Source organism: Panthera pardus, unplaced genomic scaffold, assembly GCF_024362965.1.
Source record: "Panthera pardus isolate Hobbes unplaced genomic scaffold, ASM2436296v1 HiC_scaffold_2, whole genome shotgun sequence".
Lineage (NCBI taxonomy): Eukaryota > Metazoa > Chordata > Mammalia > Carnivora > Felidae > Panthera > Panthera pardus.
In genome coordinates, this window is record NW_026526765.1 from 144,643,203 (window position 1) to 144,670,799 (window position 27,597).

Here is a 27,597-nt window from a genome sequence, read left to right on the forward strand (position 1 = left end):
TGATGTGAAACCTGGCTCAGGCTCGTCCGGCCCCCGGCCCGCAGCCCATTACACCATCCGCCGCGGCATCCGCTGCAGCTGCTGTAGCCCGCGCAGCCAGGGAGGGCGGGAGGCGGCTCGGCGTGGCGGGGCGGGGCGAACGGCGCGGCCGGATTCATTCCTGTGGGGCGCGGGGCATGGAGTAGCTGTGCGGCTGCAGGCGGAGCAGGCCGGCCCGGGCGGCGGCGCGGACAACGGTTTCAATTTAAGGGGGGCGGCCCGAGCCCGAGCGGCCAGCGGCGGTGGGGAGGACCAGCCCCCGGGCAGGTAGTGGTGGCGGCGGGGGCCTGCCGGAGCCCGGGCTGCGGCCTGAGGCGCCCGCGGGGAGGCCTGGGCGGGAAGGGGAAGGAGGGCGCCCCCGGCAGCGGGCGGCGGGCCGGAGGCCCCCAGCTTCGGCGGCCCGGCGGGCGAGGGTCGTGGTCGCTCGGGGAAGGGGCGGCCGGGGTCCGGGGAAGGTGGCGGTGAAGGTTACGGAGGGGCACGGGGTCTGGGGGAACCTGCGATCCCTTGCGGGGTGGGGGGGGTGGGGATCAAAATGGGGCGGGCGAAGTTAGAAGGCGGCCGGATTTCCTGAGAGCTTCGAGTAGTTTTAAAGGAAAGCGAACCTTGTCGGGCGAGGGCTTTGGCGTTGGCTGGCCGCGGTTTGTCGTGGCCGACCTTTTTGTTCCTTCTCGAAACCCATTCTGGCCATAGCGAGGCCTTCAGTCTCGCGCCCTTGGCTCGCTCCCCTCTGCAGATGTGAGGAAGAGAAACATTTCTGAACCCGCGTCCCTCGCCGCTTTCGGGTGCACTCTCCTGGGCGTGTGCAAAGCAAAAACTAGAACAATGCTGGGCTGCTCTGGAGGCGAGAAAACCCGGTCGCCTGTAGTGTTTCAGTTTACCGTATATAGAAAAGAAACTGCCTCCCACCAAACCAAAACATTTTGGTCTGTGTGTAACCTTTTTGTAGTCTTTCCCACCGTGTTTTGGTGGCTTGAGTTGTCCCTTAAGTATGGGACTATCCGGCCCCCTCCCTCCCCCTAAGAGTAGAAATTAAGAAAACCTAAACAGTGTTTTTGCCTTTACCTATGGAAAACTCACAAATCCTCCCCCCCCCCTTTTTTTTCCTTCCTTTTCCTAGTTTGGTGCTCTGGTTTTCAGATGTTGGAAGGCAAGACAGAACACACTCTCCGTGGTTTTATATCCGTTTGGAGTGCCGTGATTAACACTGAACTTTGGTTCCTGTAACTCTTGCCTGTGTCCGTAGAGTTAGGCTGGGGCTTTGCTTTGAAGGATAAAAAAAGCGCAGCCAACTCAACCGGACATAAATGGATCTAAAGACCGCAGTGTTTAACGCAGCTCGGGATGGCAAACTCCGGCTTCTCACCAAGTTGTTGGCCAGCAAATCCAAAGAGGAGGTTTCCTCCTTGATCTCTGAAAAAACGAATGGGGCCACGCCACTCCTGATGGCCGCCAGGTACGGGCACCTTGATATGGTGGAATTCCTCCTAGAGCAGTGCAGTGCCTGCATAGAGGTCGGGGGCTCCGTCAATTTTGATGGCGAAACCATAGAGGGGGCCCCGCCGTTGTGGGCCGCCTCTGCCGCGGGACATCTGAAGGTGGTTCAGTCTTTGTTAAATCATGGAGCGTCCGTCAACAACACCACTTTGACCAATTCAACCCCTCTCCGAGCCGCCTGTTTCGATGGCCATTTGGAAATAGTAAAGTACCTTGTGGAACACAAAGCCGATTTGGAAGTATCAAACCGCCACGGGCATACGTGCCTGATGATTTCCTGTTACAAAGGACACAAAGAGATTGCGCAGTATTTACTCGAAAAGGGGGCAGACGTTAATAGAAAAAGTGTCAAAGGTGAGTGCAGCCTCTTCGTTTCTGTGTTTTAAGTGTTTACCATCGTTTTCAGGAATCTGGCTGCATCACTGTAAACAGTGGGCGTTGAGTCAGCCCACATTGGCAGACCTGTTCCGGCTAGGTGTCCCTTCCAGCATAACCTTGTTGGTTGTTTCTCTGATGTTTGAGAATACGCTGAATGAGTGTGATAACAAGCCCTCAGTCGCTGTGTTAAGTAGCATTTTCCATCTCTTATTTGGAGTACTCTCCAATTCCTGGGTTCCCCAGACTTACAGGGGATGTTAGTGACAGTTGACCTGAGCCTTTAGGCTTGTGTTCAGTCTACTTGAGAATATACTTCAAGGTAACATATTTTTTTTTAGCCTAGATTGTTTTGTTTTCTGTTTTTGTTTTTTAAAGAACGGGGGTGTAGTAGAAACTACTATATTTAGTGACTCATTGTCTTGTGTCTTGGGTAGGCATTTCATTTGTTATTTTGTCAGGGAAGGCCAGGCCACACTGACCTGGAAGGATTAATGTCAGTGGAAAAAGAAAATCTGTCCCCTTCTTCTCTTAATTTATTGTGTGGCCAATAGAAAACCCTTTCACGTGAGCATGTATTAAATATAGCGAGAGAGAAAACAGATTTTAAAATATGCTACAAAACTGAGCACAAAACAAGGCGTGGATTTGTTGGCTAGCAACAGTGTCAACACCTTTGTGGAAAAGAAGGGCTCAGGTTCACAACTGTGTGTAATTTTCAGGGATGTAATAAACCTAAAGCAGCAAATGATAGTTGCGAAGCTTTTTTTTTTTTTTTCCCTAAACTCTCAAAGACAACTGTTTTGATAGCGTATTTTGATGCTTGGAACCTTTTTTTCCCCCTTCAGCATGTTTGTTTATACAATAGCAAAGTGATTCACAGCCCAATTTTAAAAAAACTATTAAAACTTAAAAGGAGCCTACATACATGGAACGAAAAATTCAAACAATTCAAATTGATTTCCAGTGTTTACAATGAGAAAGAAGTCTGATTTCTAGACCTCCAGCCCCCTGCAGCCTCTGTTTATAAGCACTCTCCCTGTTTTTGTGTGTTCTAGAGATAGTCTGTGCGATGACAGTATACTTGTCTATGTCTCTTCCTCCCTCTTTCCCTTCTGTTAGTTGATGCATATTATTTTGTTGTTGTTGTTGTTTTTAAACCTTAAATTATCTTGGACGTCATTCAGCTCCAGCACACAGAGCTGCCTCATTCTGTTTCATGGCTACACAGTATTTCATTGTATCAATATACATAATTTATCTAGGCCCTGTTGATGGACAGTTAGGTCACATCCAATATAAGCAGAGCTTCTGTGAATATTCTTAAACAAAAGTGTGGCTTTGCACACTGTGTGAGAATAGCTGTATTATAAATACTTATAAATGGAATTGCCGAATCAAAAGGTGCATTTATCATTGTGGGAGCCTCTGATTGCCTTTTGGAGAGCCTACACCACACAATTAAGGGACACTACATAGTTATTGGACATAATTCACTGAAATTAGTATGATCTTTTTAAAAAAGGCAGGCTCACTGATTTTCTGTAAATTTTTTTTGTCAGAGAAAATATAAAAATCTCACAAAATTCCACTTATAGACAATCCTTTCGAAAAATATTTCTGAATTTATCATACAGATACATGTATGTAATTTTATTATATATGCTCTTCTTCTGTAACCCTTTTTTTAGCTTAATAAATAATATCTGTAATGCCACTAATTACAGCCTTTTAATTTCAGTAGCTGCATACTCTCCTAATGGAGGGTTATCTTGCTTCTGTCTTTTCAGTAGGATAAAAAATGTTCCTGTAGACATTCTTTCTTACACATTTTTTCATTTGTTCTTGCTTGTCTTTGAGGTGGGTTGTTGGCTCAAATGACAGCATGACATTTTTGTTTGTTTTCAACACTCATTCTTTTAAAGAAAGCCTGTTTTAAGAGGACAGTTACTGCTTACGTGACCAGGTTACCATGGGAAATGCTTTGAAATCGTAAGTAGCTGAGAGAGGGTTAAAAGGTATGGCTGCTTGGGGTGCCTGGGTGGCTCAGTTGGTTGGGCCACCTGACTTCTATTCAGGTCATGGTCTCAACTGTGAGTTTGAGCCCCACAGCTCAGAGCCTGGAGTCTGCTTCTGATTTTGTGTTACCCCCCCCCCCCCCCCATAAATAAAATAAATAAACATCAAAAACAAAAGGTATGGCTGCTTGTTTAGGCTTGTTGGATTTGTTGTTTCTTTCCTTTGGGTTTTTTATTCATTAGCCTAATAATACACAGATTGTTAAACTTACATATTTAAGTAAAATTGTTTTAAACCCTTAGGTCATTGGAGAGATGAGTCCTGGTACTGTTTCCCTTATGGTTTTCAGAGGTTCTTTGTCTACTTCTGGAGACAGAATGTGTGAGACACCTGTGCCCTAAGCAGATCACATTTGTGTGAGCATTTTCCCCTAGTAAACTGTGAGTGGTATCTCCCTCGATTACCTTTGCTCTTTCGGAAGAAGTTTCCTTTTATCACCATCATCACATAGCTTTGCATGTGAGGACATGTATGCTGCCTCTTTTGGTCAAATGATCTAATTCTAGAGTTGTTTTTTCCTGCTGTATCAGTATCTACCACTTGTGGCTTTTACAAAAAATTACACTTACCATGAGAAAATAATTTTGTACCAAAAATTATTTTCAGATAGCCTCCTTTATACATATATATATGTATGTATGTGTATATACATGTATATATACACATATACGTGTACATATACATATATATATGCATGTATATATACATATATGTGTACATATACATATATATGTATATGTACACATATATGTATATATACACACACACATATACATACAAATATAGTATTTTAAAAATATATATAACATGTATCACTTTGTGTACATTGCTTTTACCTGTCATGGTGTCTTTTAATTTCAACAGTGATTTTTTTTTTTAAGTTTACTTATTTATTTTGAGAGAGAGAGAGAGAGGGTGAAATGGCATAAGTGGGGGAGGGTCAGAGAGAGAGAGAGAGAGGGGGAGAGAGAGAATCTCAAGCAGACTCTGCACTGTCAGCATGGAGCCCAATGCGGGGCTTGAACTCATGAAACTGAGATTGTGACCTGAGCCGAAACCAAGTCAGATGCTTAATCTGTCGAGCCACCCACGCACCCCTTGACAGCGATTCTTAATGAAAATTGGGGGCTGATTAAAGTATATATGTACCCTCCCCCACTCTGATCCTGAAGCTTCCATTCCTTGATAATCATTCTCTTATTGACTCTAGATTGTTTTATGGATTAATGCATAATAAAAAAGCAGGAACCGGTTGAATCTAAGGGGGAACATTGGAGAAGGATCTATGCGATAGAACATCAAGAAAGGATTCTGCCCCCCTCCCCCCATTTTTCCTCCTGTCCAAAAAGTGGAAAAGACTGGTGAGACTAGGGATAAAATAGAATAATTTCTTAGGAAATTGTGTGTGTTCACTGTTGGAAATGGTTCTGAAGAAAGAAGACACTGGCAGATTATGCTTCGTCTGCCTAAATGCAAAAAGCACATGACCTCTACGTTCCATTGTATTCCATTGTTTTTTTGCAGTCACGCTGTCTTCTATTCGATACATGGTAATATTCTATTCGCAACCAACTCGTTACCTCTGGAGACAGTGGGTTCTTTCTTTTCCCCTGGCATTCAGAAAGGAGAAAAACTTTGAAATATTTAGAAATACTTCTCCATTTTAACACAGCATTTGATGTTTGAAACAGGAGAGTGGGTTGCCATGTAGAGCCGTAGACCACAAATCAGAAGTGATTGAACAAGCCCGTGTCAGAGTGATCACATTTCAGCCCTTCACGGTTATGGTCATCTTTGGCTTGCTTTGTTTTTCCTTTTTTTTTTTATGTTCTCGTTGTTCAGTTCAGAATAGGGTCTGTAGTACAGTTAGGTGCGCCCTTCAGTTCTGCTTTTACACCCTGATTCGACTGGGGAATTGAGCAGCTGAAAGTGATTGGAATGCTACAGAGCAGAAGAGCTTCTCTGAGTCGGGACTGGGGACACTGGTCCTAGCAGGATCCTCATGCTATCCTCATGCATGGCTTAATCTTTTTAAATACCCAAGGTAAGTAGGTTAATTGGTAATAAGAGAATCACTGAGTTTTCTGTAGGCAAGGCATTGTGCTGGACATTGTGGGAGGCTCTGAGAAGACACAGGACGTCACATTTGCCAACTGCTAACGGATTAGTATAAGTCCACGCTGGTGGATTTTAGAAGAATGTGATCTTCATGGAGATGCCGAACTGGGCCTTGAAAGGATTGTTGGGGTTCATATCTCTAGAATGCATTTGGTACAGTTTTATGGTGTGAGGAAGGGCACATTGAGAGATCTGCTTGGAGGGTCCAAGAATTGGAAAAGGCATATTTGGACCAAAGGGCGCTCAGGGCTAGAGTGAAGTCTAGATAAAGGAGTTTGATTTTATTCTTTATGTAGAGGTAAGGCAGTGAAAGTTTGCGGCTGGTGTTTGTATCCATGTGTTAGAAAGAGAGCCTGGCCTGTAGTGGGTATTTGGTAAATGAGTTTGTTGAATGACTGTGCTGGATGTAAGAGAAAAAGGATTATACGCTCCTTGTTGGCAGGGACTGTTGTGTTTTTCTTTCACTATGGAAATAAATACACACATGGAGACATGAAATGAGAAATGAAGACCGTAATTGTGAAAAAAGAACAGTACAGGTGGGACTCCAGGGGATTTCTTTCTCCTCTCCTTTGTTTTCTGCAGTAGTTTAAAGCAAACCCTAGGCATATTATATTAGTTCTGTCCCATAGGATAGGCATTTTGGGGTCTAGGTGTATTTCAGTCAAGAAAATCTGAAAAAAGAAATCTTACTGTTTTTTTCTTGTTTTTTTTTTTCACCCACTGTAGCTGCAAAATTATTTTAGATAAGAAAATCTGCCCCGTAAATTAAGAACTGTTGATATTAAGGTAAAGGACCAAGAGGATACTCCTTGTCACCTAGGTAGTTTGTTTCCCTGTACTTCAGGACTTTCTGAGACTGTTGGAAGTAGTTCTATTTTCTTTCTTGACTTTGAATATTCTCAGCTATAGGTTCACCTCAACACACCTACTTCCAGAGAAGAGGTGAAGAGAGGGACATCAAATTTCATTCTGTTTTGTGGCGTTTCTGTGTTCATTCTGATTTCATAATAATGAAAAACAACAACTTACTAGTTGAATTCATTCACATTCGAATCCCAGAGCATCAAGTTGCTCCCTTGAGTGGTTCCACGTTCGTTCTTGCCCTCTTGTGTCCCTGAGCGTACGTCTCTGTATCTCCAGGGAGACTTGATATCCTCCTTGGAGAAGCGAAGCTGCAGAAAAATGTGTAGATGGAGCCCAGTGGGGAGATAGCCATCGTGTTCCTCTGCGCCTGGAGATTGGATTTTGAACTGTGAATCCTCACAAGTGAGCCGAAGTTGGAGAAAATAAGTAGATCCTGAACACTACTGCCCTTTTAGGGCTATTGGCAGCGAATTGAGCTTAAGGCTGAGGTTAAGTTTTACTTCTTGACCTTTGGGTACAAGTGGGACTGTCACCAAGTCTGTCTTTATCAGATTTCCCTAGATTAAAAAGTGTTTAAAACAAAATTCAGGAAGCCTCTGGCATTCTAGAGACGTATGCTCCTGAGACATTAGGAAGGTATGTGATGGAAGATAGAGGTGGGGACCGGCCCAGGTAAAGAAGCCATGTGGGTGCAAATCTGAGGAAGACATGTCTCTTCCTTTTGTCCCCCACCATTAGGAAGAATGGCCAGGAAAGGGAGTTTGAATGAGTCTCAATTGTAATGTTGATGTTTTCATCAACTGACATTGTGTAATTTTCATCACATTACACTACCGTTGATTGCTTTTAGTCTGGATTCCTAAGCTCAGGTCGTCTTAGCCTTGAAATTGCACGTGATGTCAAGACCCGTCTCCTAGGCACTTCTGATTCCCTTTCAGTCATAAGAATTCATCTTACTTCTGGATGCAGATGTTTTTAGCATTGAACTTTGTTGGAAGCTCAAGGACCTGTGTCGTTAAATTTCCATATGCTTCGAACTCAGCGCCTTATACACAGGATTAATGAAGGGAGGGCACATGGTAACCTTGGCACAGTTTGTCCTTGATTCTGTTTTGATTCCTTTTTTTTTTTTTTTCCTTCAAACTCCCGTTCTCAGGTATCTCTGGTGTTAGCATAAACATGGGGAAGGGAAACATCCTGAGCAGAGGAACTTTCTAGTGTCCCTTAGATACCCTGAAGTGTTTCTCTCTACCCCTTCTTACCTCTTCCCTTAACACATACCATTTAGTTATTCCAGGAATGAAATACCTGGAATCAGCCTTGTTCTGCAGCTGAATCGCAGGCCCCCTCCCCTCCTTTGCAAGTGAGCCTCTCACGGTCCCAGCCACAGAACTGAAGAAGAGTGGATGGCAGGCACGGTAGGCTAAAGAGCAGCGGTGAGAATTGTTCTTGTGCATTTCCAGTAAGTCTGTTACAGTTAGAGACCCTTTAATTGCTGTTTCTGAAAGTCAAAAGTTTTTACCAAAAACACAAGTACTTTGATCTTAAGACAGCTTTGAGACGTACTGTTCGCCCATTTAAGTGTGTGAATCAGTGTGTATTCACAGAGTTGTGTGGTCATCACCACAACTACCTTTTCATCCCCCACCTGCCAAAACCCATATCCAGTCATACTCACTGCATCCCTTCTCCTCTCCCACCCCAAGTGCAGAAACCTTAGGCAGTCACTAATCTTTCTGTCCTCTAGGGACATAGGCCTGCTACGGACATTTCATATAAATGGAGTCCTAATATGTGGTCTTTTGTGATTTGCTTCTTTCCCTTAGCATATTGTTTTCAAGGCTTGTCCATTTTGTAGCATGTTCTTTTTATTGCTGGATAATCCCTTGTGTAGATAGACCACATTTCTCCATTTATCAGTTAATGGGCATTTGAATTGGTTCTACTTTTTAGCTATTAGGATAAGAATGCTGATAAGAATATTCATGTACAAGTTTTTGTGTGGATGTGTGCTTTCATTTCTCTTAGGCATATATGGAGGAGTGGAATTGCTGGGTCACATGGCAACTCTCTGTTAACCTTTTAAGGAACAGCTAAACTATTGTCCAAGTGGCTGTACCGTTTTACATTCCTGTCTACAGCGTAGGAGAGTTCCAGTTGTCCACACCCTCTCCAACGTTTGTTACTACTATTTTTTCTTTTGGAGGGGGGAATAGCCATCTCAGTGGGTGTGAACTGGTATCTCATTGTGATTTTGATTTTGATTTCATGTGATGATGTTCACCATTGTGTGCTTTTCATGTGCTTATTGGCCATTTGTTTATCTTCTTTGGACAGGTGTCTCTTTGCGCGTTTTAAAATTGGGTTATCATTACTGAGTTGTAAGAGTAATTTATGTATTATGAACGCAAGTCTTTTATCAGATATTTGATTTGCAAATATTTTCTCCTATTCGGTAGGTTGTTTTTTCACTTTGTTCTTTTTCTTTTTTTTTAAACTTTTTTAACGTTTATTTATTTTTTTGAGACAGAGAGAGACAGAGCATGAACGGGGGAGGGTCAAAGAGAGAGGGAGACACAGAATCCGAAACAGGCTCCAGGCTCTGAGCTGTCGGCACAGAGCCTGACGCGGGGCTCGAACTCACAGACTGTGATGTGAGATCATGACCTGAGCCGAAGTCGATGCTTAACTGACTAAGCCACCCAGGTGCCCCATCACTTTGTTATTTTTCTAAGTAAATTTAATTTTTTAAAGAAAATGAGAGAAGTTAAGAGTAACAGAAAGGGAGTCAGGTATACCATTAAAATAAGAGGAACAAGTGAAATGAGTACGTATAACAGACTTAATTTTTTTTTTTTTGTAAAAACTGAAGTGATTATAAAATGTCTCTCCCTCCCATTCCTTTTTCCTTCCTTCCTTTCTTTTTATTGAAGTATAGTTGACAGAACATTGTATTTGTTTCAGGTGTACAACATAGTGATTTGAGTAATAACGTACGCAGTGTTCATCATAGTGAGTGTGGTTACCATCTGTCACCACGCCATGTTACTACAGTATTATCGGCTGTATTCCCTGTGCTGTACTCTGTATCCCCATGACTTACTTATTTGATAACTGGAAGTTTGTACCTATTAATCCCCCTTAGCTATCTTGCCCATCCCCCCTTGCACCCTCCCTCTGGAAACCACCTATGTTTATGAGTTGCTGTTTTGGTTTGTTCATTTTGTTTTTTAGATTCCACGTACAAGTGAAATCATATGATCTGTGTCTTTTGCTGTCTCACTTATTTCACTTACCATCCCTTTTGTCCCATCCATGTTGTCACAGATGGCAAGATTTCATTCTTTTTTGTAGTTGAATATTACTCCATTGTGTGTGTGTGTGTGTGTACACACAGATGCACACGCACACACACCATGTTGTCTTTATCTGTTTATCTGTCGATGGACGCTCAGGTTGTTTCCATATCTTGGCTGTTGTAAACAGTGCTGCCATAAACATAGGGGTTTATGTATCTTTTCGAATTAGTGTTTTTGTTTCCACAGTGGCTGTACCAGTTTACGTTGGTGTTTTCACTCTTCTGATAGGTATTATTCACAGCAATTTGGATTTTATTTTACAAACTGATTTCTTAAATATTCACCTTGTAGATCACTTAGATTTGACTTAAACTAGAAAATTGTTAAGAATACACTGCAGGGTTTACTGATATCCTTTATTACAAAGGAAAGTTTCTGAGGGTCAAATGGTGTGATCTAGTCATAGAACACACCCTTTTCCTGCTGTGGCATAGAATTTTCTCATTCACGCATAAGGTGGAGTGGAGATATTCGTTTTTCTGTGTGGTGTGAAATAGGGCTGTGACCTAACCCTCCTTTTCAACTTCTCTTCATGTGTCTTTTTTTTTTAATGTTTATTTATTTTTGAGAGACAGAGACCAAGTGCGAGTGGGGGAGGGGCAGAGAGAGAGGCAGACAGAACGTGAAGCAGGCTTCAGGCTCCGAACTGTCAGCACAGAGCCCGATGCGGAGGTCGAACTTGTGAACTGTGAAATCATCACTTGAGCTGAAGTCGGATGCTGAACCGACTAAGCCACCCAGGAACCCCCCCCTTTTTATTTTTTAATGTTTATTTATTTTGAGAGAGAGCACAGTGTGGGAGGTGTAGAGAGAGAAGGAAAGAGAGAATCTCAAGCAGGCTCTGTGCTGCCAGTGCAGAACCCATCACAGGGCTTGAACCTATCAACCGTGAGATCATGACCTGATCTGAAATCAAGAGTTGGATGCTTAACCGTCTGAGCCACCAAGGTGCCCCTTCTCTTTGTATTTCTCGATACCATTATTAGATGTGTTAGTTTAATGGCAGACACCAATATGACAAACAGGAAAATAAGATTTCTCTTCTGTTTTGAAAATAAGATTCCTCCTCTGTTTCCCTGGCGCTCATAGTAGCAAAGACCAGCAGCGTAGGCATCACTTAGATCCACCCTGGATCACCTGAATCAGAATCTGCATTTTACTGCGATCCTGTGGTGATTGTGCACATTAAAGCTTGAGAAGCACAACTTTATTTGACTAAAACACACACACACAAAACTTGAACTGTGTGAGAACTTTACAAAACAGCAAAATCTCTTGAATTGATATTGTGAGAAAAAGCAGTTTATAGTAGACATTTTGTATTTGTAAAACATTGTATAGCCCTTACGAGAACATTTTTGTTTCAATAAAAATAGAAATTGGGAGTGGTTTAGGAACTGACTTAATTCTGATCCTGGAGACCCTAAGTAATCTTATTCAAATGGAGATAGTTATAAATTCTGTGTTGAAGTTCTTGTATGATTTAAGTCGTTAGTTGATTGGTAACAATCTCATGCAGACAATCACTTATTTATTGTTTAGTCAAGCCCAAAACATCTGGTGTGGAGCCAGGGAACTGTTAGGGCTCCAACTAGTTATTACTCAAAATACTAGTTTGTTTTTGGATTACTTATTTTAGGAAAATCTTGACCCCTTCGGTAGGCACAGTGGAGTGTAGTCTCATGTGCCTGCTATCACAAGATTACAGGTCTCTAGAATTAACAGCAGCCAAGATTGGCGCTTGCAGAAAGGTCTTCTTGAGAAATACTGCCATGATTATTGTTTGTTTTTTGTTTTATTAAGTTTTTATTTTAATTCCAGTATAGCTAACATACAGTGTTACGTTAGTGTCGGGTGTACAACATAGTGATTCAGCGCTTCCACACATTACCCCGTCCCGGTGCGCCTCACGGCAAGTGTGCCCCTCAGTCTCCATCACCTATTTCACCCATCCCCCGAGCCCACCTCCCTTTGGTGACCAAGCGTGCGCACCTCCGTCTCCTTCCCTTAGTGTCCATCCCAGAAGCCTCTCAACGAGTAGGGCTACCTTTTATTCTTCCAGATTCTTCGCACTGTTTCTATGTTCGGTTATAGGGTTGAAAAGTAATATATTTAAGATCATACCGTGTTAACTTTCTGCATAAATACTTTAACTGAATTAACACTTGGACCATTAGCTTGATTTTTAAGAAATGGCCTTTTAACAGACATGCCTTTTGAGAAATCATAAGCATTTTCCATAATGAATTCAGTGTCAAGTTTTATTTTTTCTTCAAATGAACATGTTCTGAGTCAGGCATTGAGAATTATATAATACAATGTTTATATTCTTTCTTTCTTTTTCTTTAGTTAAAGGTAAATTAAATTTCAATGCTAAATATCCCTAATTTCATCTAAGGTGCCTGGTAATATTAGTATTTATTTTTGAACCTTGTGTTCTATTTTTAATTGGCTTTCTTACTCTGAGGACACAAAATTAAGACCTTATGAGGTAGAGATCGCGAATCTTGTGTATTATGGAAGCATTTTTTTTTTAAGTTTATTTTTGAGAGAGAGCATGTGTGCATGAATGGGGCGGGGGGGAGAGAGAATTCCCAAGCAGGCTGCATACTGCACACTGTCAGCATGGAGCTCGACTCAGGGCTTGAACTCACAAACCGTGAGATCATGACCGAAGCTGAAATCAAGATCAGATGTGTAATCGACTGAGCCATCCAGATGTCCCTGGAAACATTTTTAAGAGGCACATAACCCAGGGAAAATGCTTCAGTTGAATATTTAGTAGTGCCTGGCACATGATGTTATACCACCCAGAGTTTAAGTCATTAATAAACCTAGCAAAAATTAAATACAATTTTATTGGTCTTTGACGTATAATTTAGCAGAGGTTAGTCATCAGGACATAGTTAACTTGATTTTTAAATTCAACTTGTTAGATATTTCTCACAAGACCTTGCGTTTAATACTGAAAGCATGTCTCTCGAACGAAACAATAGAGCAAGGTATATACCATAAATATAGCAGATAACTGATCAACATTTTATAAAATGCATAGAGAAAGTCAGACTAATAGTCCCAGAAACTGGAACGTAAATAGACTTGTCATAAAAGACAATAAAGTTTGTGAACAGACATGGGAAGATGCTCTGTGTATCTAGGTATAGAAGTAATATAAATTAAAATTCGAAAATTCATTCTAGTACCAGAAAGAATACTATAAAAGTGGAACTTTTATTTTATTTTATTAAAAAAAAAGTTTTTTTTTTTTTAATGTTTATTTTTGAGAGAGAGAGAGAGAGAGAGAGAGACAGAATCTGAAGCAGGCTCCAGGCTGTGAGCTGTCAGCACAGAGCCTGACCTGAGGCTCGAACCCACAAACCGTGAGATCATATCCTGAGCCGAAGTCAGACGCTTAACCAACTGAGCCACCCAGGCGCCTCCTATAAAAGTAGAACTTTTAAAAGATTGTCTAATTACTTTGGAATGAATTAAAGATGTATTTTAAGCTTTCACACATTTGTGATTCTATTTTAAATTAGACATTACTTTTTTTGTCATTTAGTTATCGAGGTATAATTTTATACAATAAAACTCATCTTTTTTAGCAAATAGTTCCGTAAGTTTTGATACACATACACTGTAGCTTGCCCACCAGTATAGTAAAGGTAGAACAAGGGTTCCTTCATGCCCCTTTGCAGTTAGCCCCTCTCAATCTGGCCCCTGGCAGTCACTGGTCTGTTATCTGTCCTTACAGGCTTTTAGGCACTAATTGTAATAGTGAAAATCCTGAAGCTCTGCAGACATCCATTGACGGGAGGTGTTTGTGTTAACTTGGTTCATGCCTCCTTGCTTGAACTCACCATAGAGCCATTAATAATGATTGCGTAGTATCCATGGAGTTCATGTGGACCATGTACCTACCGGTAGCCCATCGTGACAAAATGACAGATGTAGGAGAAAAGCAGGAAACAGTTGTAAATAGACTGATTAGAACTTTATCAAAACATCTATGTAGAAAGACTTGGAGACTTCAGACAAAAATTATAGTTGCTTTAAAATTACGCTTTTTTTTTTTTTTTTGCCTCCCTTTTCTAAACTTTTGAGTCAAGGTCTAGACTATAATTCAGAAACATTTTTTCAGGGCTTTTAGGACATGAAGCTGTGGTGGTCATATACATAATTTGTTAGAGTAATTAAGATTTCTCTCTTGAGGTTTTACTTTTTAAGCTTACTTTATCCTAAGTTTGAATCACTTTTTGTGATACCAGCTATTAAAAATTTAAGAATCTTTGGGGCGCCTGGGTGGCTCAGTTAAACGTTCAACTCTTAATTCTGGCTCAGGTCATGGCCCCAGGGTCATGGGATCGAGCCCTGTGTTGGGCTCCACGCTGAGTGTGGAGTTGCTTAAGATCCTCTCCCCCTCTCCCCCTTCCTCCCTTCCCCCCTTCCCCCCTTCCCCCCTTCCCCCCTTCCCCCCTTCCCCCCTTCCCCCCTTCCCCCCTTCCCCCCTTCCCTCCTTCCCTCCTTCCTCCCTTCCCTTTCCCCGACTTGTGCACTCTCTATCCCAAAATAAATAATAAATATTTTTTAAATGTTCGTTTATTTTTAAGAGAGAGGGATAGAGTGTGAGCGGGGGAGGGGTAGAGAGAGAAGGAGACATACAATCTGAAGCAGGCTCCAGGCTCTGAGCTGTCATCACAGAGCTTGACGCAGGGCTTGAACCCACCAACTGCGAGATGGTGACCTGAGCCAAAGTTGGATGCTTAACAACTGAGCCACCCAGGAACCCCAATAAATAAACATTTTTCAAAAATTTAAGAATCTTACCTTAGCCTTAGCAGTGTGGTAACTGCTAGCTGGGATACAAAGGAAATATTACATGGGGTCTGTATACTTTAGGAATAGACTGTTAAGGTAAGAAAACTGGTTTGTGTGGCAGTAATATTGTACTATTAGAAGATATGACATAATATTATAATAGCCCATGTAGTAGGGTTATCTACCAGGATAAGTGATACATTTATTCACTAGGCATTCTCAAAATGACAAATCGATGTGGTATAAACAAGATGGCCTCTTTGGGCAGCTGAAGTTTCTGTTGAAACTTGAAGGACAAGAACTTAAAATGGTAAAGAAGAGTGTATTACAGGGAAATGAAAAGCCGAGGCGTGGACACGAGTGGGATTGTCCCTCGTGCTGGGAGGGACACTTAGGACAGAGTGACAGGAAGCAGAAGTGGGGTCTCTGCCATGTGAATGATTGATAATGTCTTTTGAATGAGAGTGTTGACCAACTATGGCCGGGGGTCAAATCCTGCCCACCTCCTGTTTTTGCACTGCCTGAGAGCTAAGGTGTTTTACCTTTTAATGGTTGGAAACAAATTTAATGAAGAAGAATATTTTATGACTCATGACAATGCCATGAAAGTCATATTTCAGTGCCCATAAGTACAGTTTTGTTGGAAACCAGCCGTCCCCATTCATGTAACGTATGGTCCCTGGATACTTCTTGACATGGCAGAGTCGAGTGGCTACAACAGAGACCTTACAGCTTGCAAAACCTAAAAATAACTGTCGAGCCCTTTATAGAAGAAGTTTGCCAGCTCCTGGCAAGATTCACAGTGCAGCATTCGTATTGGACGTGCTGATAAATGAGGCTGGAGAAGTAGGGTAGGGTAAAATCCGTTCCTCATAGTGTGTCTTACGTGTGTTACCACTAACCAAGATTCAGCTTTGCTTCACATGTTTTTTCTAAAACTATGGATTTCTTCCTTGTTGTCCTCCCACCCTGCACAGATAGTGCCTTGAGAATCAGTGCTGTGGGATTCTTCAAGCCATCTTAAAGATTTTCAGCTGTTTCTTTAGAGGAAGCATGAAGGGTGTTGAGTTGGAAAGTAACATGATCAGTGGAGTTTCATTAGGAGGTTTGGCTTGTATTAGATAAAACTTACTCATCAGATTTGAGGACGACTAGCATTTAAAATATGACCCCAGGAATGAGCAGAGCACTACGGTGGTGATTGGGAGGCATGGGTGTGTGTTCTATTACTAATGTCTCTGTTTTCTATTTGTAAAATAAGTGTTTTCTCTGCCTGCATAGTTATAGATGTAAGATGACAAAGGGGCAACAGTTGATACATAACATTTAGGAAAATAAAAAATGCTGTGCTGCCGTATGGATACTGTTTTCTTCTCTGATGTCTGCTTTTTATTATTTGCTTCTGCTTTCTCTGGGTTTAATTTACTGTTTTTCTCCTTTACTTTCTTGAGATGGAAGTGTGGCCATCTTTTTAAAGCCTTTCTTCTTTTCTAACATGTATCTTTGAGCACAATTTCAGCCATACCCCACCAGATCAATTACTTAAGGTTTTTGTTCTCATCCAGTTACAAATATTTTCAGTTTTTCCATTGGGATTTCTTCCTTGACCTATAGGTTATTTAGAAGTATATATTTAAAATTTCAAATATATGGAGATTTTTCTAGCGTTTTGTTGGTGTTGGGGTGTGTGTGTGTGTGTGTGTGTGTGTGTTTGATATCTAACTTGCATTGTGAACTTAGAACATAATCAGGGATATCAGTCCCTTGACATTTCTGTGTGACTCTCTTTATGGCCAGAATGTGGTTGATGTTTCTATTCTTCCCTATATCCTTGGAAGAAAATGGTATTCTACAGGTGTTGAGTCCAGTGTTCATTTATGTATGTCCGTTAAATCATGTTTGTTAATTGTGTTCAAAATCTTCTATATCCTTACTGGTTTTGGTCTTCTGTACTGAGAAGTGTGTTCAGGTGTACTTGCCCGATTGTGCATTTGCCCGATTCTCCTTGGAATTCTGTTGATTCTTTGCTCTATATAATTCAACCTATGTTCTTAAGTCAAAAGAAATTTAGAATTACAGTATCTTTATGTTGTTTTGAATTTTATATCCTTATAAAATATTTCCCTTTATCTCTAATTAGCCATGCTTTTTGCCTTAACGTCTGCTTAGTTAGCATCTGCTTAGTCCTTTTATTTTATTTATTTTTTTAACATTTATTTATTTTTTGAGAGAGTGTGAGTGGTAGAAGGGCAGAGAGAGAGGGAGTCACAGATTCAGAAGCAAGCTCCAGGCTCTGAGCTTTCAGCACAGAACCTGATGCAGGGCTCGAACTCAGTGAACCGCGAGATCACAACCTGAGCCAAAGTCGGCTGCTTAACTGACTGAGCAGGCACCCCAGTCCTGTATTTTAATATCACACAGCTTCCTTATAGTTACTTTTTGCATAGGGTATAAATTTTTTTCCCTTTTTTTCCTCTTTAGCCTTTTTCTGCCCTTGTATTGAAGGTTGTGTCTCCTGTAAGCAGCATGTAGTTGAGTTTTATGTATTTGTATTTTCAGTCTGACATTTTATGTCTTTTAATGGGAACATTTCGTTTGCTTGCTTTTAATGTAATTACTAACATATTTGGATTTTAATCTCTATTTTCTGATTTTTATTTGTCCTATCTGGTTTGCGTTCTTTGTTTCTCATTTTTTTGTCTGAATTCTTTTTTTCTTATTTCATTTTCTTTCTCTATATTAGAGACTACATAATAATGACATGCTGCATATCCACTGTTATTTTATGGATTACTGTACTACCTTGACTTACCAAAGGAATAACATAAATTTCTTTTTTATTTTATTTATTTCTTTTTTCATTTTTCAAATTTACATCCAGGTTGGTTAGCACATTGTGCAATAATGATTTCAGGAGTAGAATCCAGTGATTCATCCATTAACGTGTAACACCCAGTGTTCATCCCAACAAGTGTCCTCCTTAATGCCCCTTGCCCATTTAGCTCATGGGCCCCCCCACAACCCCTCCAGCAAACCTTAGTTTGTTCTCTATATTTAAGAGTCTCTTCTGTTTTGTCCTCCTCCCTGTATTTATATTATTTTTGCTTCTCTTTCCCTTATGTTCATCTGTTTTGTATCTTAAATTCCACATATGAGTGAAGTCCTATGCTATTTGTCTTTCTCTGGCTAATTTCGCTTAGCATAATACCCTCTAGTTCCATCCACGTAGCTGCAAATGGCAAGATTTCATTCTTCATGATTGCTAAGTAATAACTCGATTGAATATATATATATTGCATTTTTATCCATTCATCAGTCGATGGACTTGGGCTCCTCCCATGCTTTGGCTATTGTCAGTAGTGCTGCTATAAACATGGGGGTGCATGTGCCCCTTTGAAACATTACACCTGTATCCCTTGGATAAATACCTAGTAGTGCAATTGCTGGGCGGTAGGGTAGTTCTGTTTTTAATTTTTTGAGGAACTTCCATCCTGTTTTCCACAGTGGCTGCACCAATTTACATTCCCACCAAACAGTCCACGAGAGTTCCTTTTCTTCACCAAAGCTTGTTATTTCTTGTCTTTTTGATACTAGCCATTCTCACAGATGTGACGTGGTATCTCAGTGTGGTTTTGATTTGTATTTCTCTGATGATGAGTGATGTTCAGCTTTTTTTCATGTGTCTGTTAGCCATCTTGATGCCTTCTTTAGAAATGTGTCTATTCAAGGAATAACATAAATTTCTGATTTTACCTCTGTCCGAGCCTTGCAAACATGTTTAGAATAGTTGAATTCCACTTACCCTCCTTTTATGCTGTTGCTGTGAAGCGTTTCATTGCTCTGTATGCATTTCAAGCCCTACAAAGCACTGTTCTTTCCAAAGTCTCTATTTCTTAATGTATTTATCCCTTTTATTGATGCTTCTGTCCATATCTCGATCCTTCCATGCGGCTCATCTTTGTTTTGCCTAGAGAGAACACCCCGTAGTATTTAGGTCTGCTGGTCATAAGTACCTTGGTTTTTCTCTTTTCGTTCTTGCCTGAACCAGTGCTTCATTTCACATTTATTCTTGGTGTGGGTGTAAAATTCGAGTTGGCGCTTCCCTTCCTTCAGTGCTTTTAAGATACCATTCTGTTGACTCCCAAGTTCCTATTCCCCAGGAGGGCTTGGCTCTCAGCCTAGCGGCTCTTTTGCAGGTGGTTTCCACCTGTGCTCTGGTTGTAACGTTTCTCTCTTTGCCTTCGCACTGGGCAGTTTTGCTGTAGTGAGCCTGGAGGTGATATTCTTTGTATTTCTCTGTCTTGGTATTTGTAAAACTTCCTAAATTTGTGGTTAGTACTTCATCAGCTTCAGGAAATTCTCAGACTTTAGCTGTTTAAGTATTGCTTTGGGCCCATTTTCTTCCTCTAGAATTCTGGCTTTCAGGTTGTTAACCCTCTGACATCGTCTCTCACTGTCCCTGCTTTGCCAGCCTGTCCCCTCCATGCTGCTTTCTGTCTATTTTCACCTCACTTACTGTCCAGTCCCTCAGTCTCTCTTCAGCTGTATGTAATCTGCTTTTAAAGCCACCCACTGAGGTTTTCAGTTCTAGAACATCCGTTTTGTTCCTTTTTTGTAGTTTCCACTTTTCTAATTCTCAGAAATGTTTTTTAATCTCTCATACTTTGCTAAGCATAATTATTATTCTGAGGTCTGTGTCTGATAACTATATTATCTGGATCTTCTGTTGGGCCTATCAGCTCTTATTTGTCTTGGTTTTGTGTTGCAGTTCCTTTGATTGGATACTTAACATTATATATAAAGAGTATAAAAAAATAATTTGAGCTATAGCAAATAGACAATATCTTCTCTAATTACTATTTGTATTTGCTTCTGGCTTTTGACTAGTTTAACTAGCAATCCCGACTTTCCTTAATTCAGTATCAACACGATCTTAAATTGGATTTAGGTTCCTCCAGTACCTGGTTTGTTTGCAGTTTGCCTTAACTGCTAGGGTGCAGCCCTTCAGAGCTATGACTCAGAGTGTACGGTGAGGGGGGAGGGAGGGGGTGCAGGGAGCAGTTCAAAGTTCCCTTCTTAGTGGGTTCTGGACTCTGGTTTTCTCCCCTGGCTCTGCCAAGTTGTCAGAAGCTCCACTCAGTTTTTTACTAGCTGCTGCTTCCAGAATTGGTAGAGGCCACTGGGGGAAGCTTCCCCAAATCCTGGACTTCTCTAATTTTCTTTCTGCTCCCGGATGTTGTCCACTTTTTAGCTCTTTGCTAAATCAAACAGATTTTTAAAAATAAATTTTTCAGCTTTTCTAGTTCTTACCGGGAAGATTGATCATACTCTGCCATTACTAGATGCGAAACTCTTCTGTATGTTTTTTATTTTTAAAAGTCATCTTTTTCAGTCTATGGTGTATTTCAGTACAGCAATTCAGTTAATTAAGAAAATGACTTCTCACAATCTAAAATTCTGATCAAGAATATGTCAATATGTTTTAAAAGAACACAGTAAAATTCTAAGTCAATTCAGACAAAAAAAAAAAGAAAATGACTTCTCTTGTGTTGTTTTTTTTTTTTTTAAGTTTATTTATTTTGAGAGAGACACATATGGCACGAGTAGGGGAGGGGCAGAGAGAGAGGGAGACAGAGAATCCTAAGCAGGCTGTGGGCTGTCCACAGGGAGCCCAACACAGCACCCGAACTCATGAAACCGAGAGACCATGACCTGAGCCTAAACCAAGAGTCGGATGCTTAACTGACTAAGCCACCTGGTGCCCCTCTTGCATTCTTATTCTTGATTTTATATGACTCTGAATGGAGAAGAATGCCATTGAAACCTTATATTTCCCTTATATTGTCTCTTTTTTAGAGGGAAAAAGTACTATTAGGGATTTTTAATTTTAAAAGTTTTAAAAATACATTTAGTAGTAGCTGTGTTTTTTAATGGAAATTATTTTGAACAAATGAACATTAGTACTCAGAAGCTCTGGGCTCTCTGAGTGCTTGGTTATATACACATGCCATCAGACACCATTCCGTTGTGGACCTTTGAAATCTTGAGTCAGAATAAATATATGCAGATAATCATGTAATTCCTGTAGGTATCATGGAAGAATAAACAGGATAAGCCTGTGGAAAGATTAAAGTCCTAATGTGTCATAACTTGCTTTTTGGAATTTTAGTTAATAGATTTGTTATGTGAAGTATTCAAGTTTAAACCAGTGTTTAGTACACCTGCTGTGTCAGCATCCCCCCATGTCTGGAGGTGAGTCAGCATACCATTGTAATCATGGCTAAGATGTATTGCGGTGACGTAATGAAGGGTGTGCAGCTGGATCCTAAGGGGGGAGACACAGGTGGGGTCGAGAGGAATCTTTGCAGGCTTTTTTCGCTTTCTCCTTGTCGTAAAAGGTCACACACAGCAGTTTTCTGCCCAGGGAACCCCATTAGAGACTCAGAGCCCAGGGGTTTTCTTGGAGGCTAGTCACATAGGCACCCTTTGCGGAAATACCCCAAATTCCAGGCTCTCAGAAGGAAAGCAGGTATTCAGCATAAACTATATTATCAATACAAACAGGAAGCCACCCTTATCATTTAAGGAGAGTTTTCTGAACTCTTCACCAGACGAGTTCTCAGGTGTCAGCTGAGGGCTGTCCCTTAGCAAGCAGCTAGTTCTTTCTGAGGATAACCAGTCTCTGCCAGCTATGTTAACTCTTTTCTGCACATGTGCCTCAAATGACTCACTGTTGAGATTTTTTGCAAACACCATGTAGAAATACCAAAGGTCTGTGTGATAATTTTTGTTATGATAACTGGTAAAATGTTTGGCATTGAACTCGGGCAACTGAAATACTTCGGTGGTTGTATTGTCTTAATACGTTGCGTACAGGCTTTTATGACATGTGCCTGTTGTCCGTTTTAATCCACGTGTGGGAAGAACAAGACCGCATCAGAACATTTAGTACATCTGAAAAAAATGTTTAAAAAATTAAATTACCATGGGAAGTAATCCATTACAAAAGGACACTTCAGATGTCTCTTTTAAACTTCATATCGAACCACCCACATATTTTTTTCAGATTTTAGTGGACTTGTTTTTCTTATGGGAGCTGAGGAAAGTACTTTGTCACCGAGGATTTTGACTAAGACAGCTTACCTCCCCATTTGACAATCAAATATTGAAAGACATAATTTCTGACTACTATTAGAATCAAACTAGAGGATCTTAGATATCATGGATTCAATTTCTTGTTTTTAAATGTGGAAGCTGACCCAGAAAGTTAAGTGACTGCAGAGTTGAATAGCTGGTTAATTTCATTTCATCACTTTTGAGTCAAAGAATATGCACTTGAAAACATTATTTAAAAACCCAAGAGGCCATGGATTAATTTTGAATTTCATTTGGTGATTTGGATGATCCTTTCATGCCTAATTTGGTCATATAGTAACCAAACTTAACAAGTGTTTATTTAACTTCCGCTGTGTGTCAGACACTAGTTTTAGGTGCCGGGATAATTTTTTCTCATGTGTAGTCAAATTAATGTCCCACAAAGGGCGGCCTGGGACTGCCTGCTTCTCTTTAGGTTCCTCATGTGTTCCATTGTACCCTGGTCCCTCAAAATCTCTTTCTTTCCTCTCCTTAAGGTAATACTGCATTGCACGATTGCGCGGAATCTGGAAGTTTGGACATCATGAAGATGCTTCTCATGTATTGTGCCAAGATGGAAAAGGATGGTTATGGAATGACTCCCCTTCTCTCAGCAAGTGTTACTGGTCACACAAATATTGTGGATTTTCTGACTCACCATGCACAGACGAGCAAGACAGAACGGATCAATGCTCTGGAGCTTCTGGGAGCTACATTTGTAGACAAAAAAAGAGATCTGCTTGGGGCCTTGAAATACTGGAAAAAGGCCATGAACATGAGGTACAGTGATAGGACTAATATAATTAGCAAGCCAGTACCACAGACACTGATAATGGCTTACGATTACGCCAAGGAGGTAAACAGTACAGAGGAACTAGAAGGTCTTATTGCTGACCCCGATGAGATGAGAATGCAGGCACTATTGATTAGAGAGCGCATTCTTGGCCCTTCGCATCCCGATACCTCTTACTATATTAGATACAGAGGCGCAGTCTATGCGGACTCTGGAAACTTCAAACGATGCATCAACCTGTGGAAGTATGCTTTGGATATGCAGCAGAACAATTTGGACCCTTTAAGCCCAATGACCGCCAGCAGCTTGTTATCTTTTGCAGAACTGTTCTCTTTTATGCTGCAGGATCGGGCTAAAGGCCTGCTGGGCACCACTGTTACATTTGACGATCTTATGGGCATACTGTGCAAAAGTGTCCTTGAAATAGAGCGAGCCATCAAACAAACTCAGTGTCCGGCCGACCCATTACAGTTAAATAAGGCTCTTTCCATTATTTTGCACTTGATTTGCTTATTAGAAAAAGTTCCTTGTACTCTAGAACAGGACCATTTCAAAAAGCAGACGATATACAGGTTTCTGAAGCTGCATCCGAGGGGAAAGAATAACTTTAGCCCTCTTCATCTGGCCGTGGACAAGAATACCACGTGTGTGGGGCGGTACCCTGTTTGTAAATTCCCATCTCTGCAAGTGACTGCCATACTGATCGAATGCGGTGCTGATGTGAACGTCAGAGACTCCGACGACAACAGTCCCCTGCACATCGCTGCTCTCAACAACCATCCAGACATCATGAATCTCCTTATTAAATCAGGTGCACATTTTGATGCCACAAACCTGCACAAACAAACTGCTAGCGACTTGCTGGACGAGAAGGAAATAGCTAAAAATTTGATCCAGCCCATAAACCATACTACCCTGCAGTGTCTCGCTGCTCGTGTCATAGTGAATCATAGAATATATTACAAAGGGCACATTCCAGAGAAGCTGGAGACCTTTGTTTCACTTCATAGATGATGACCGGACTGTATGTTCTGCACTGTCAAAGCACGAATCGGTAACAGTTGTTTCATAAACGAGCACTGTTGTGATGACACCAGCATTCACTTAGCTTGATCTCCTCGTGCTCTCATTGGCTAAAGCATTAGAAGCATCCGATTGACAGGATTGGTTTCCCAGTATTTAATATAAATATACCATATAATATATTGTTGGTGAATTATTGAGAAATGTAATGTCCTCTTCAAATTTCTAAAATTGTCTGCCAAAGGCTTACCTGTTCTGGTTTTGTTTGCTGTTGGGTGTTTGGGACAGAGTTCACCGTTTTTCAGTGGTGTCTTTATACTTTACTGGTTTGTGAATTTTATACAATCGAAAAATCTTTCTTTTTCCTGCTTCCTCCTTCTCTTCTCCAAGCTTCTTCCCCGTTTCCGCTTCCTTTGTTTTCCTAACCATTTCTACTTCAGAGTTTTTTCCCCCCTTACGGACCCATGCTAGGTCGTACACCCTCTCCGGACCTGTTAACCATTTGCAGTTACCATAAGTGCTTTATCTTCTCTATGCACCGGCTTAAACTTGACTGTTGTATGTTAGCACATTTTCTATGCAGCAGTTGGTCAACTTCGACTCAAAACACTGTTAAGTTTCGTTACAAAATTCATTTTATGAAAGTGGTACTCTCTGTAGCATGAGTTTTTAGAGCTACAGGTTAGCTACCCGAGCTCAAGCTCTTTTGTTTCTTTGTTTTTTTTTTTCTCTTTTTCTTCACTTCTGAGGTTTCTCTCTCTACTCCACTGAAATTATCGTGTGCTAAATTTGGGAAACAAATCTATTCTAACTCATTAACCCAGTTGAAATTTAGGTCTGTCATCTTAATATATCATGCAGTACAAGGAAGAATCTTTATAAAGCGACCCACCTTTCATGCTGCGCCAGCATTGGCCCGCTTGTGCTGATGATGTGATTAGGTGTAGAGCATTTGCTTAAATTTAACCTCAAAGTTTATCATACAGCTTTAATGAGTCACATTGACATAATTCAGCACTTGAACTGCAGATCACTTTTAGTTACCAAAAGAGCTAAAGCATGTCAGTGGCATGATGCTTGCCAAGCCAGATCTAGGCATCTAGGATAATTAAGGTATTTTAGTATGCAATTTACTGCCCTATTATCAGAGGTCAGTAGAGTGTCCATTCTTTCTTTCTTCCAACCTAAGTATACCTTTAAAGATACCTTGCATGAATTACTTTGGTCTCAGTTATTTGTCACTGTAGTTAAACACAAAGGTTGCAGTGCTTTCTATATTCCCTTACTGAAAGTTAGCTTTGCTCTGCTTTTCTTTTCTTTTTTTATGTGTCGTTTTTTTTGTTCGTTTGTTTTCTGCGAACAGCTTTGCTAACACCACCACACACAGAAAGGGCTCTTTTAAGAAACGATAAGTGAAAAGTATTAAAAAAAAAAAAAAAAAAAGATTCAGGTAATTCTCATTCAGCACTTTATTGTTATTCAGAATGAAATTTATGATGGCACATTTGCCCTGCAAATGTCTTAATGAAATTGTTCTGAATAAAAAAGCTCCTCATTTGTTGGAGAAAAACTCAAGTTTACCTGTGAGTCGAATGAGCTGGATCACTTGGGTTTTTGCTTCCATTTTATTCTGAGGGTTTGATGTAATGGTATTTAAGGAGTCATCACTGCAAAGAATCACATTAGGTTTATTTCATCTTTATTCAGTACAAAACTCATAATGAACAGTAGTAACTAAAAAAGCATTAGACTTACTTTCTGATTAAATAATTGAGGTTTAATTTTTTTTTTTTTTTAAGATATCTTTACTAGGTTGTGAATTGAATTTCACCATTGAAAAGGGTGAATGGGATATAAATGGTCACTCTCTAGCCTTTCGATGAAGAGATTTTAAAACCATATTTACCACGGACAAATTTGATGGGATATTTGAGCTGCCACATGTATTAGTAATTTATGATTTAGACAAATATGCTAGAACTCTCAGACATCAGTATTTTGAAATCATTTGCCTCTGACCTTGTGGTATAAGAATTATATATGCATGAGCTACTTTTTTTAAAAAGGGAAACTTTGTAAGTACAGTAAATCTACACCAGTAGATCTCAGTAATTTGGGGGTAAATGATGAGCAATTGGATTTTTAAGTGATTTAACATTTTCCCCTCTTTTTTGGGAGGAGATAAGAGGGCTTACGTGCTCGTATAGTAACACACACCTCACTGTACTTTATAGGTGAACTTGAATCATACAACTTTAGTGGAACTAGGGATTTCTTGACATAGCCTTTTCCACCACTAAATATTGATCACTTAGAACAGTTCTTCGGCCTTGAGAACTGAAATGCCTTATTTCAGTTTAGGATACAGTTCTCTGTTCGCCATCTAATGCCGTTCGGAGCTCTTGAAAAATCCGTTAGTTTGATAGCTGAGAATGGTCCATGATTTCATTCTGGAGGAGGTTGGTTAAGAAACGTGACCTTGGACACCGTTAAGGCCTTTGTCTGAAAGTATTCTCACAATCGTTCTTGACTGAATTAAAAAAATACTTAAATTTATGTTCCTTTTTTTTAACCACAAATGAGTACTTTAATACTTGATGAGCTAATTGTACTTGTGGGATTCGAACTAAACTATACTGTAACATGGTGATGTTGGCTGGGGTTTATAAGTTTTGGTGACATTTCTGTACAAATGCCCTGTAAGGCCTGCTGAATTTCCGATGTTCCGCTCTTGATCATTCCTGGAAGGGAAATGGTCATTTTACTCAGATTATTAGATACCAGTCTACTTTATAAAGACAAGTGGATTATAGGTTTAAAAAAGAGTCATTTTCTTACCCATAAATCTGACATGGGCATAAAACCCAAATCAGCAAAAACTAACATGGTGCCCATGACGACTTTGAAGTTAAGCAATTGCTCACTGACAAAGTGACTACCTTAACGTGTAATATCTTAGAGACCCCGCAGCTACTGTGACTTGGGAAAATTCTTTAAATTTGTATGTGAAAAAGTAGCTCTTCAAAATCATTTTGCCCAGCTGAAACCTTAGGTTGAATTTTACAGGTAAAATAATCCTTGTAATTATCAGAATTGTGGGAACCAGATGAGATAATAACCATTTTTTCGCGTAATGCGACGGCAGCATTCTTGCATGGAACTTTAACCATTTTAGAGTTAGATCCTAGAGAAACTAATTGGTCATCATCCTTTCTCTTCTCTCTTTTTTCTTTTCTTTTTTTTCTTTTTGCCCTCATATATCACTAAACAACTAGTTTCTCCCTTTTGTCACTTCCCATTGCGTATTTTTCAGAAGAAGTACTGTATTCAGATGCCAGCCGATAAGTTGTCACATAATGGAAAATGATATGCCACAACATTCATTGTAAGGTTTAATAAAATTAAATTTGCACCAAATACAAGCGTATTCTTATTAACTCTTAAGACTGGATGCTTTGATAGTGTACTTCTGTTTCCAAACATACCACCTCGGTA

General features: G+C 40.4%; 1 protein-coding gene across 1 annotated transcript; it reads left to right on the plus strand.

Moving 5' to 3' along the window:
- FEM1C (fem-1 homolog C) lies at window positions 1-27,529 on the plus strand. Its single transcript, XM_019469614.2, has 3 exons — window positions 1-306; window positions 1,160-1,890; window positions 22,784-27,529. Exons 2-3 carry the CDS (start codon window positions 1,347-1,349, stop codon window positions 24,091-24,093), a joined length of 1,854 nt encoding a protein of 617 aa, XP_019325159.1. The 5' UTR covers window positions 1-306; window positions 1,160-1,346; the 3' UTR covers window positions 24,094-27,529.
- The last annotated feature ends 68 nt before the right edge of the window (window positions 27,530-27,597 follow it).

Bases quoted from the DNA above. Each gene is read 5' to 3' on its own strand.
- FEM1C (XM_019469614.2), top strand. From the start codon at position 1,347: ATGGATCTAAAGACCGCAGTGTTTAACGCAGCTCGGGATGGCAAACTC. The intron at 1,891-22,783 runs GTGAGTGCAGCC...CCTCTCCTTAAG, and splicing joins TAATAGAAAAAGTGTCAAAG to GTAATACTGCATTGCACGAT.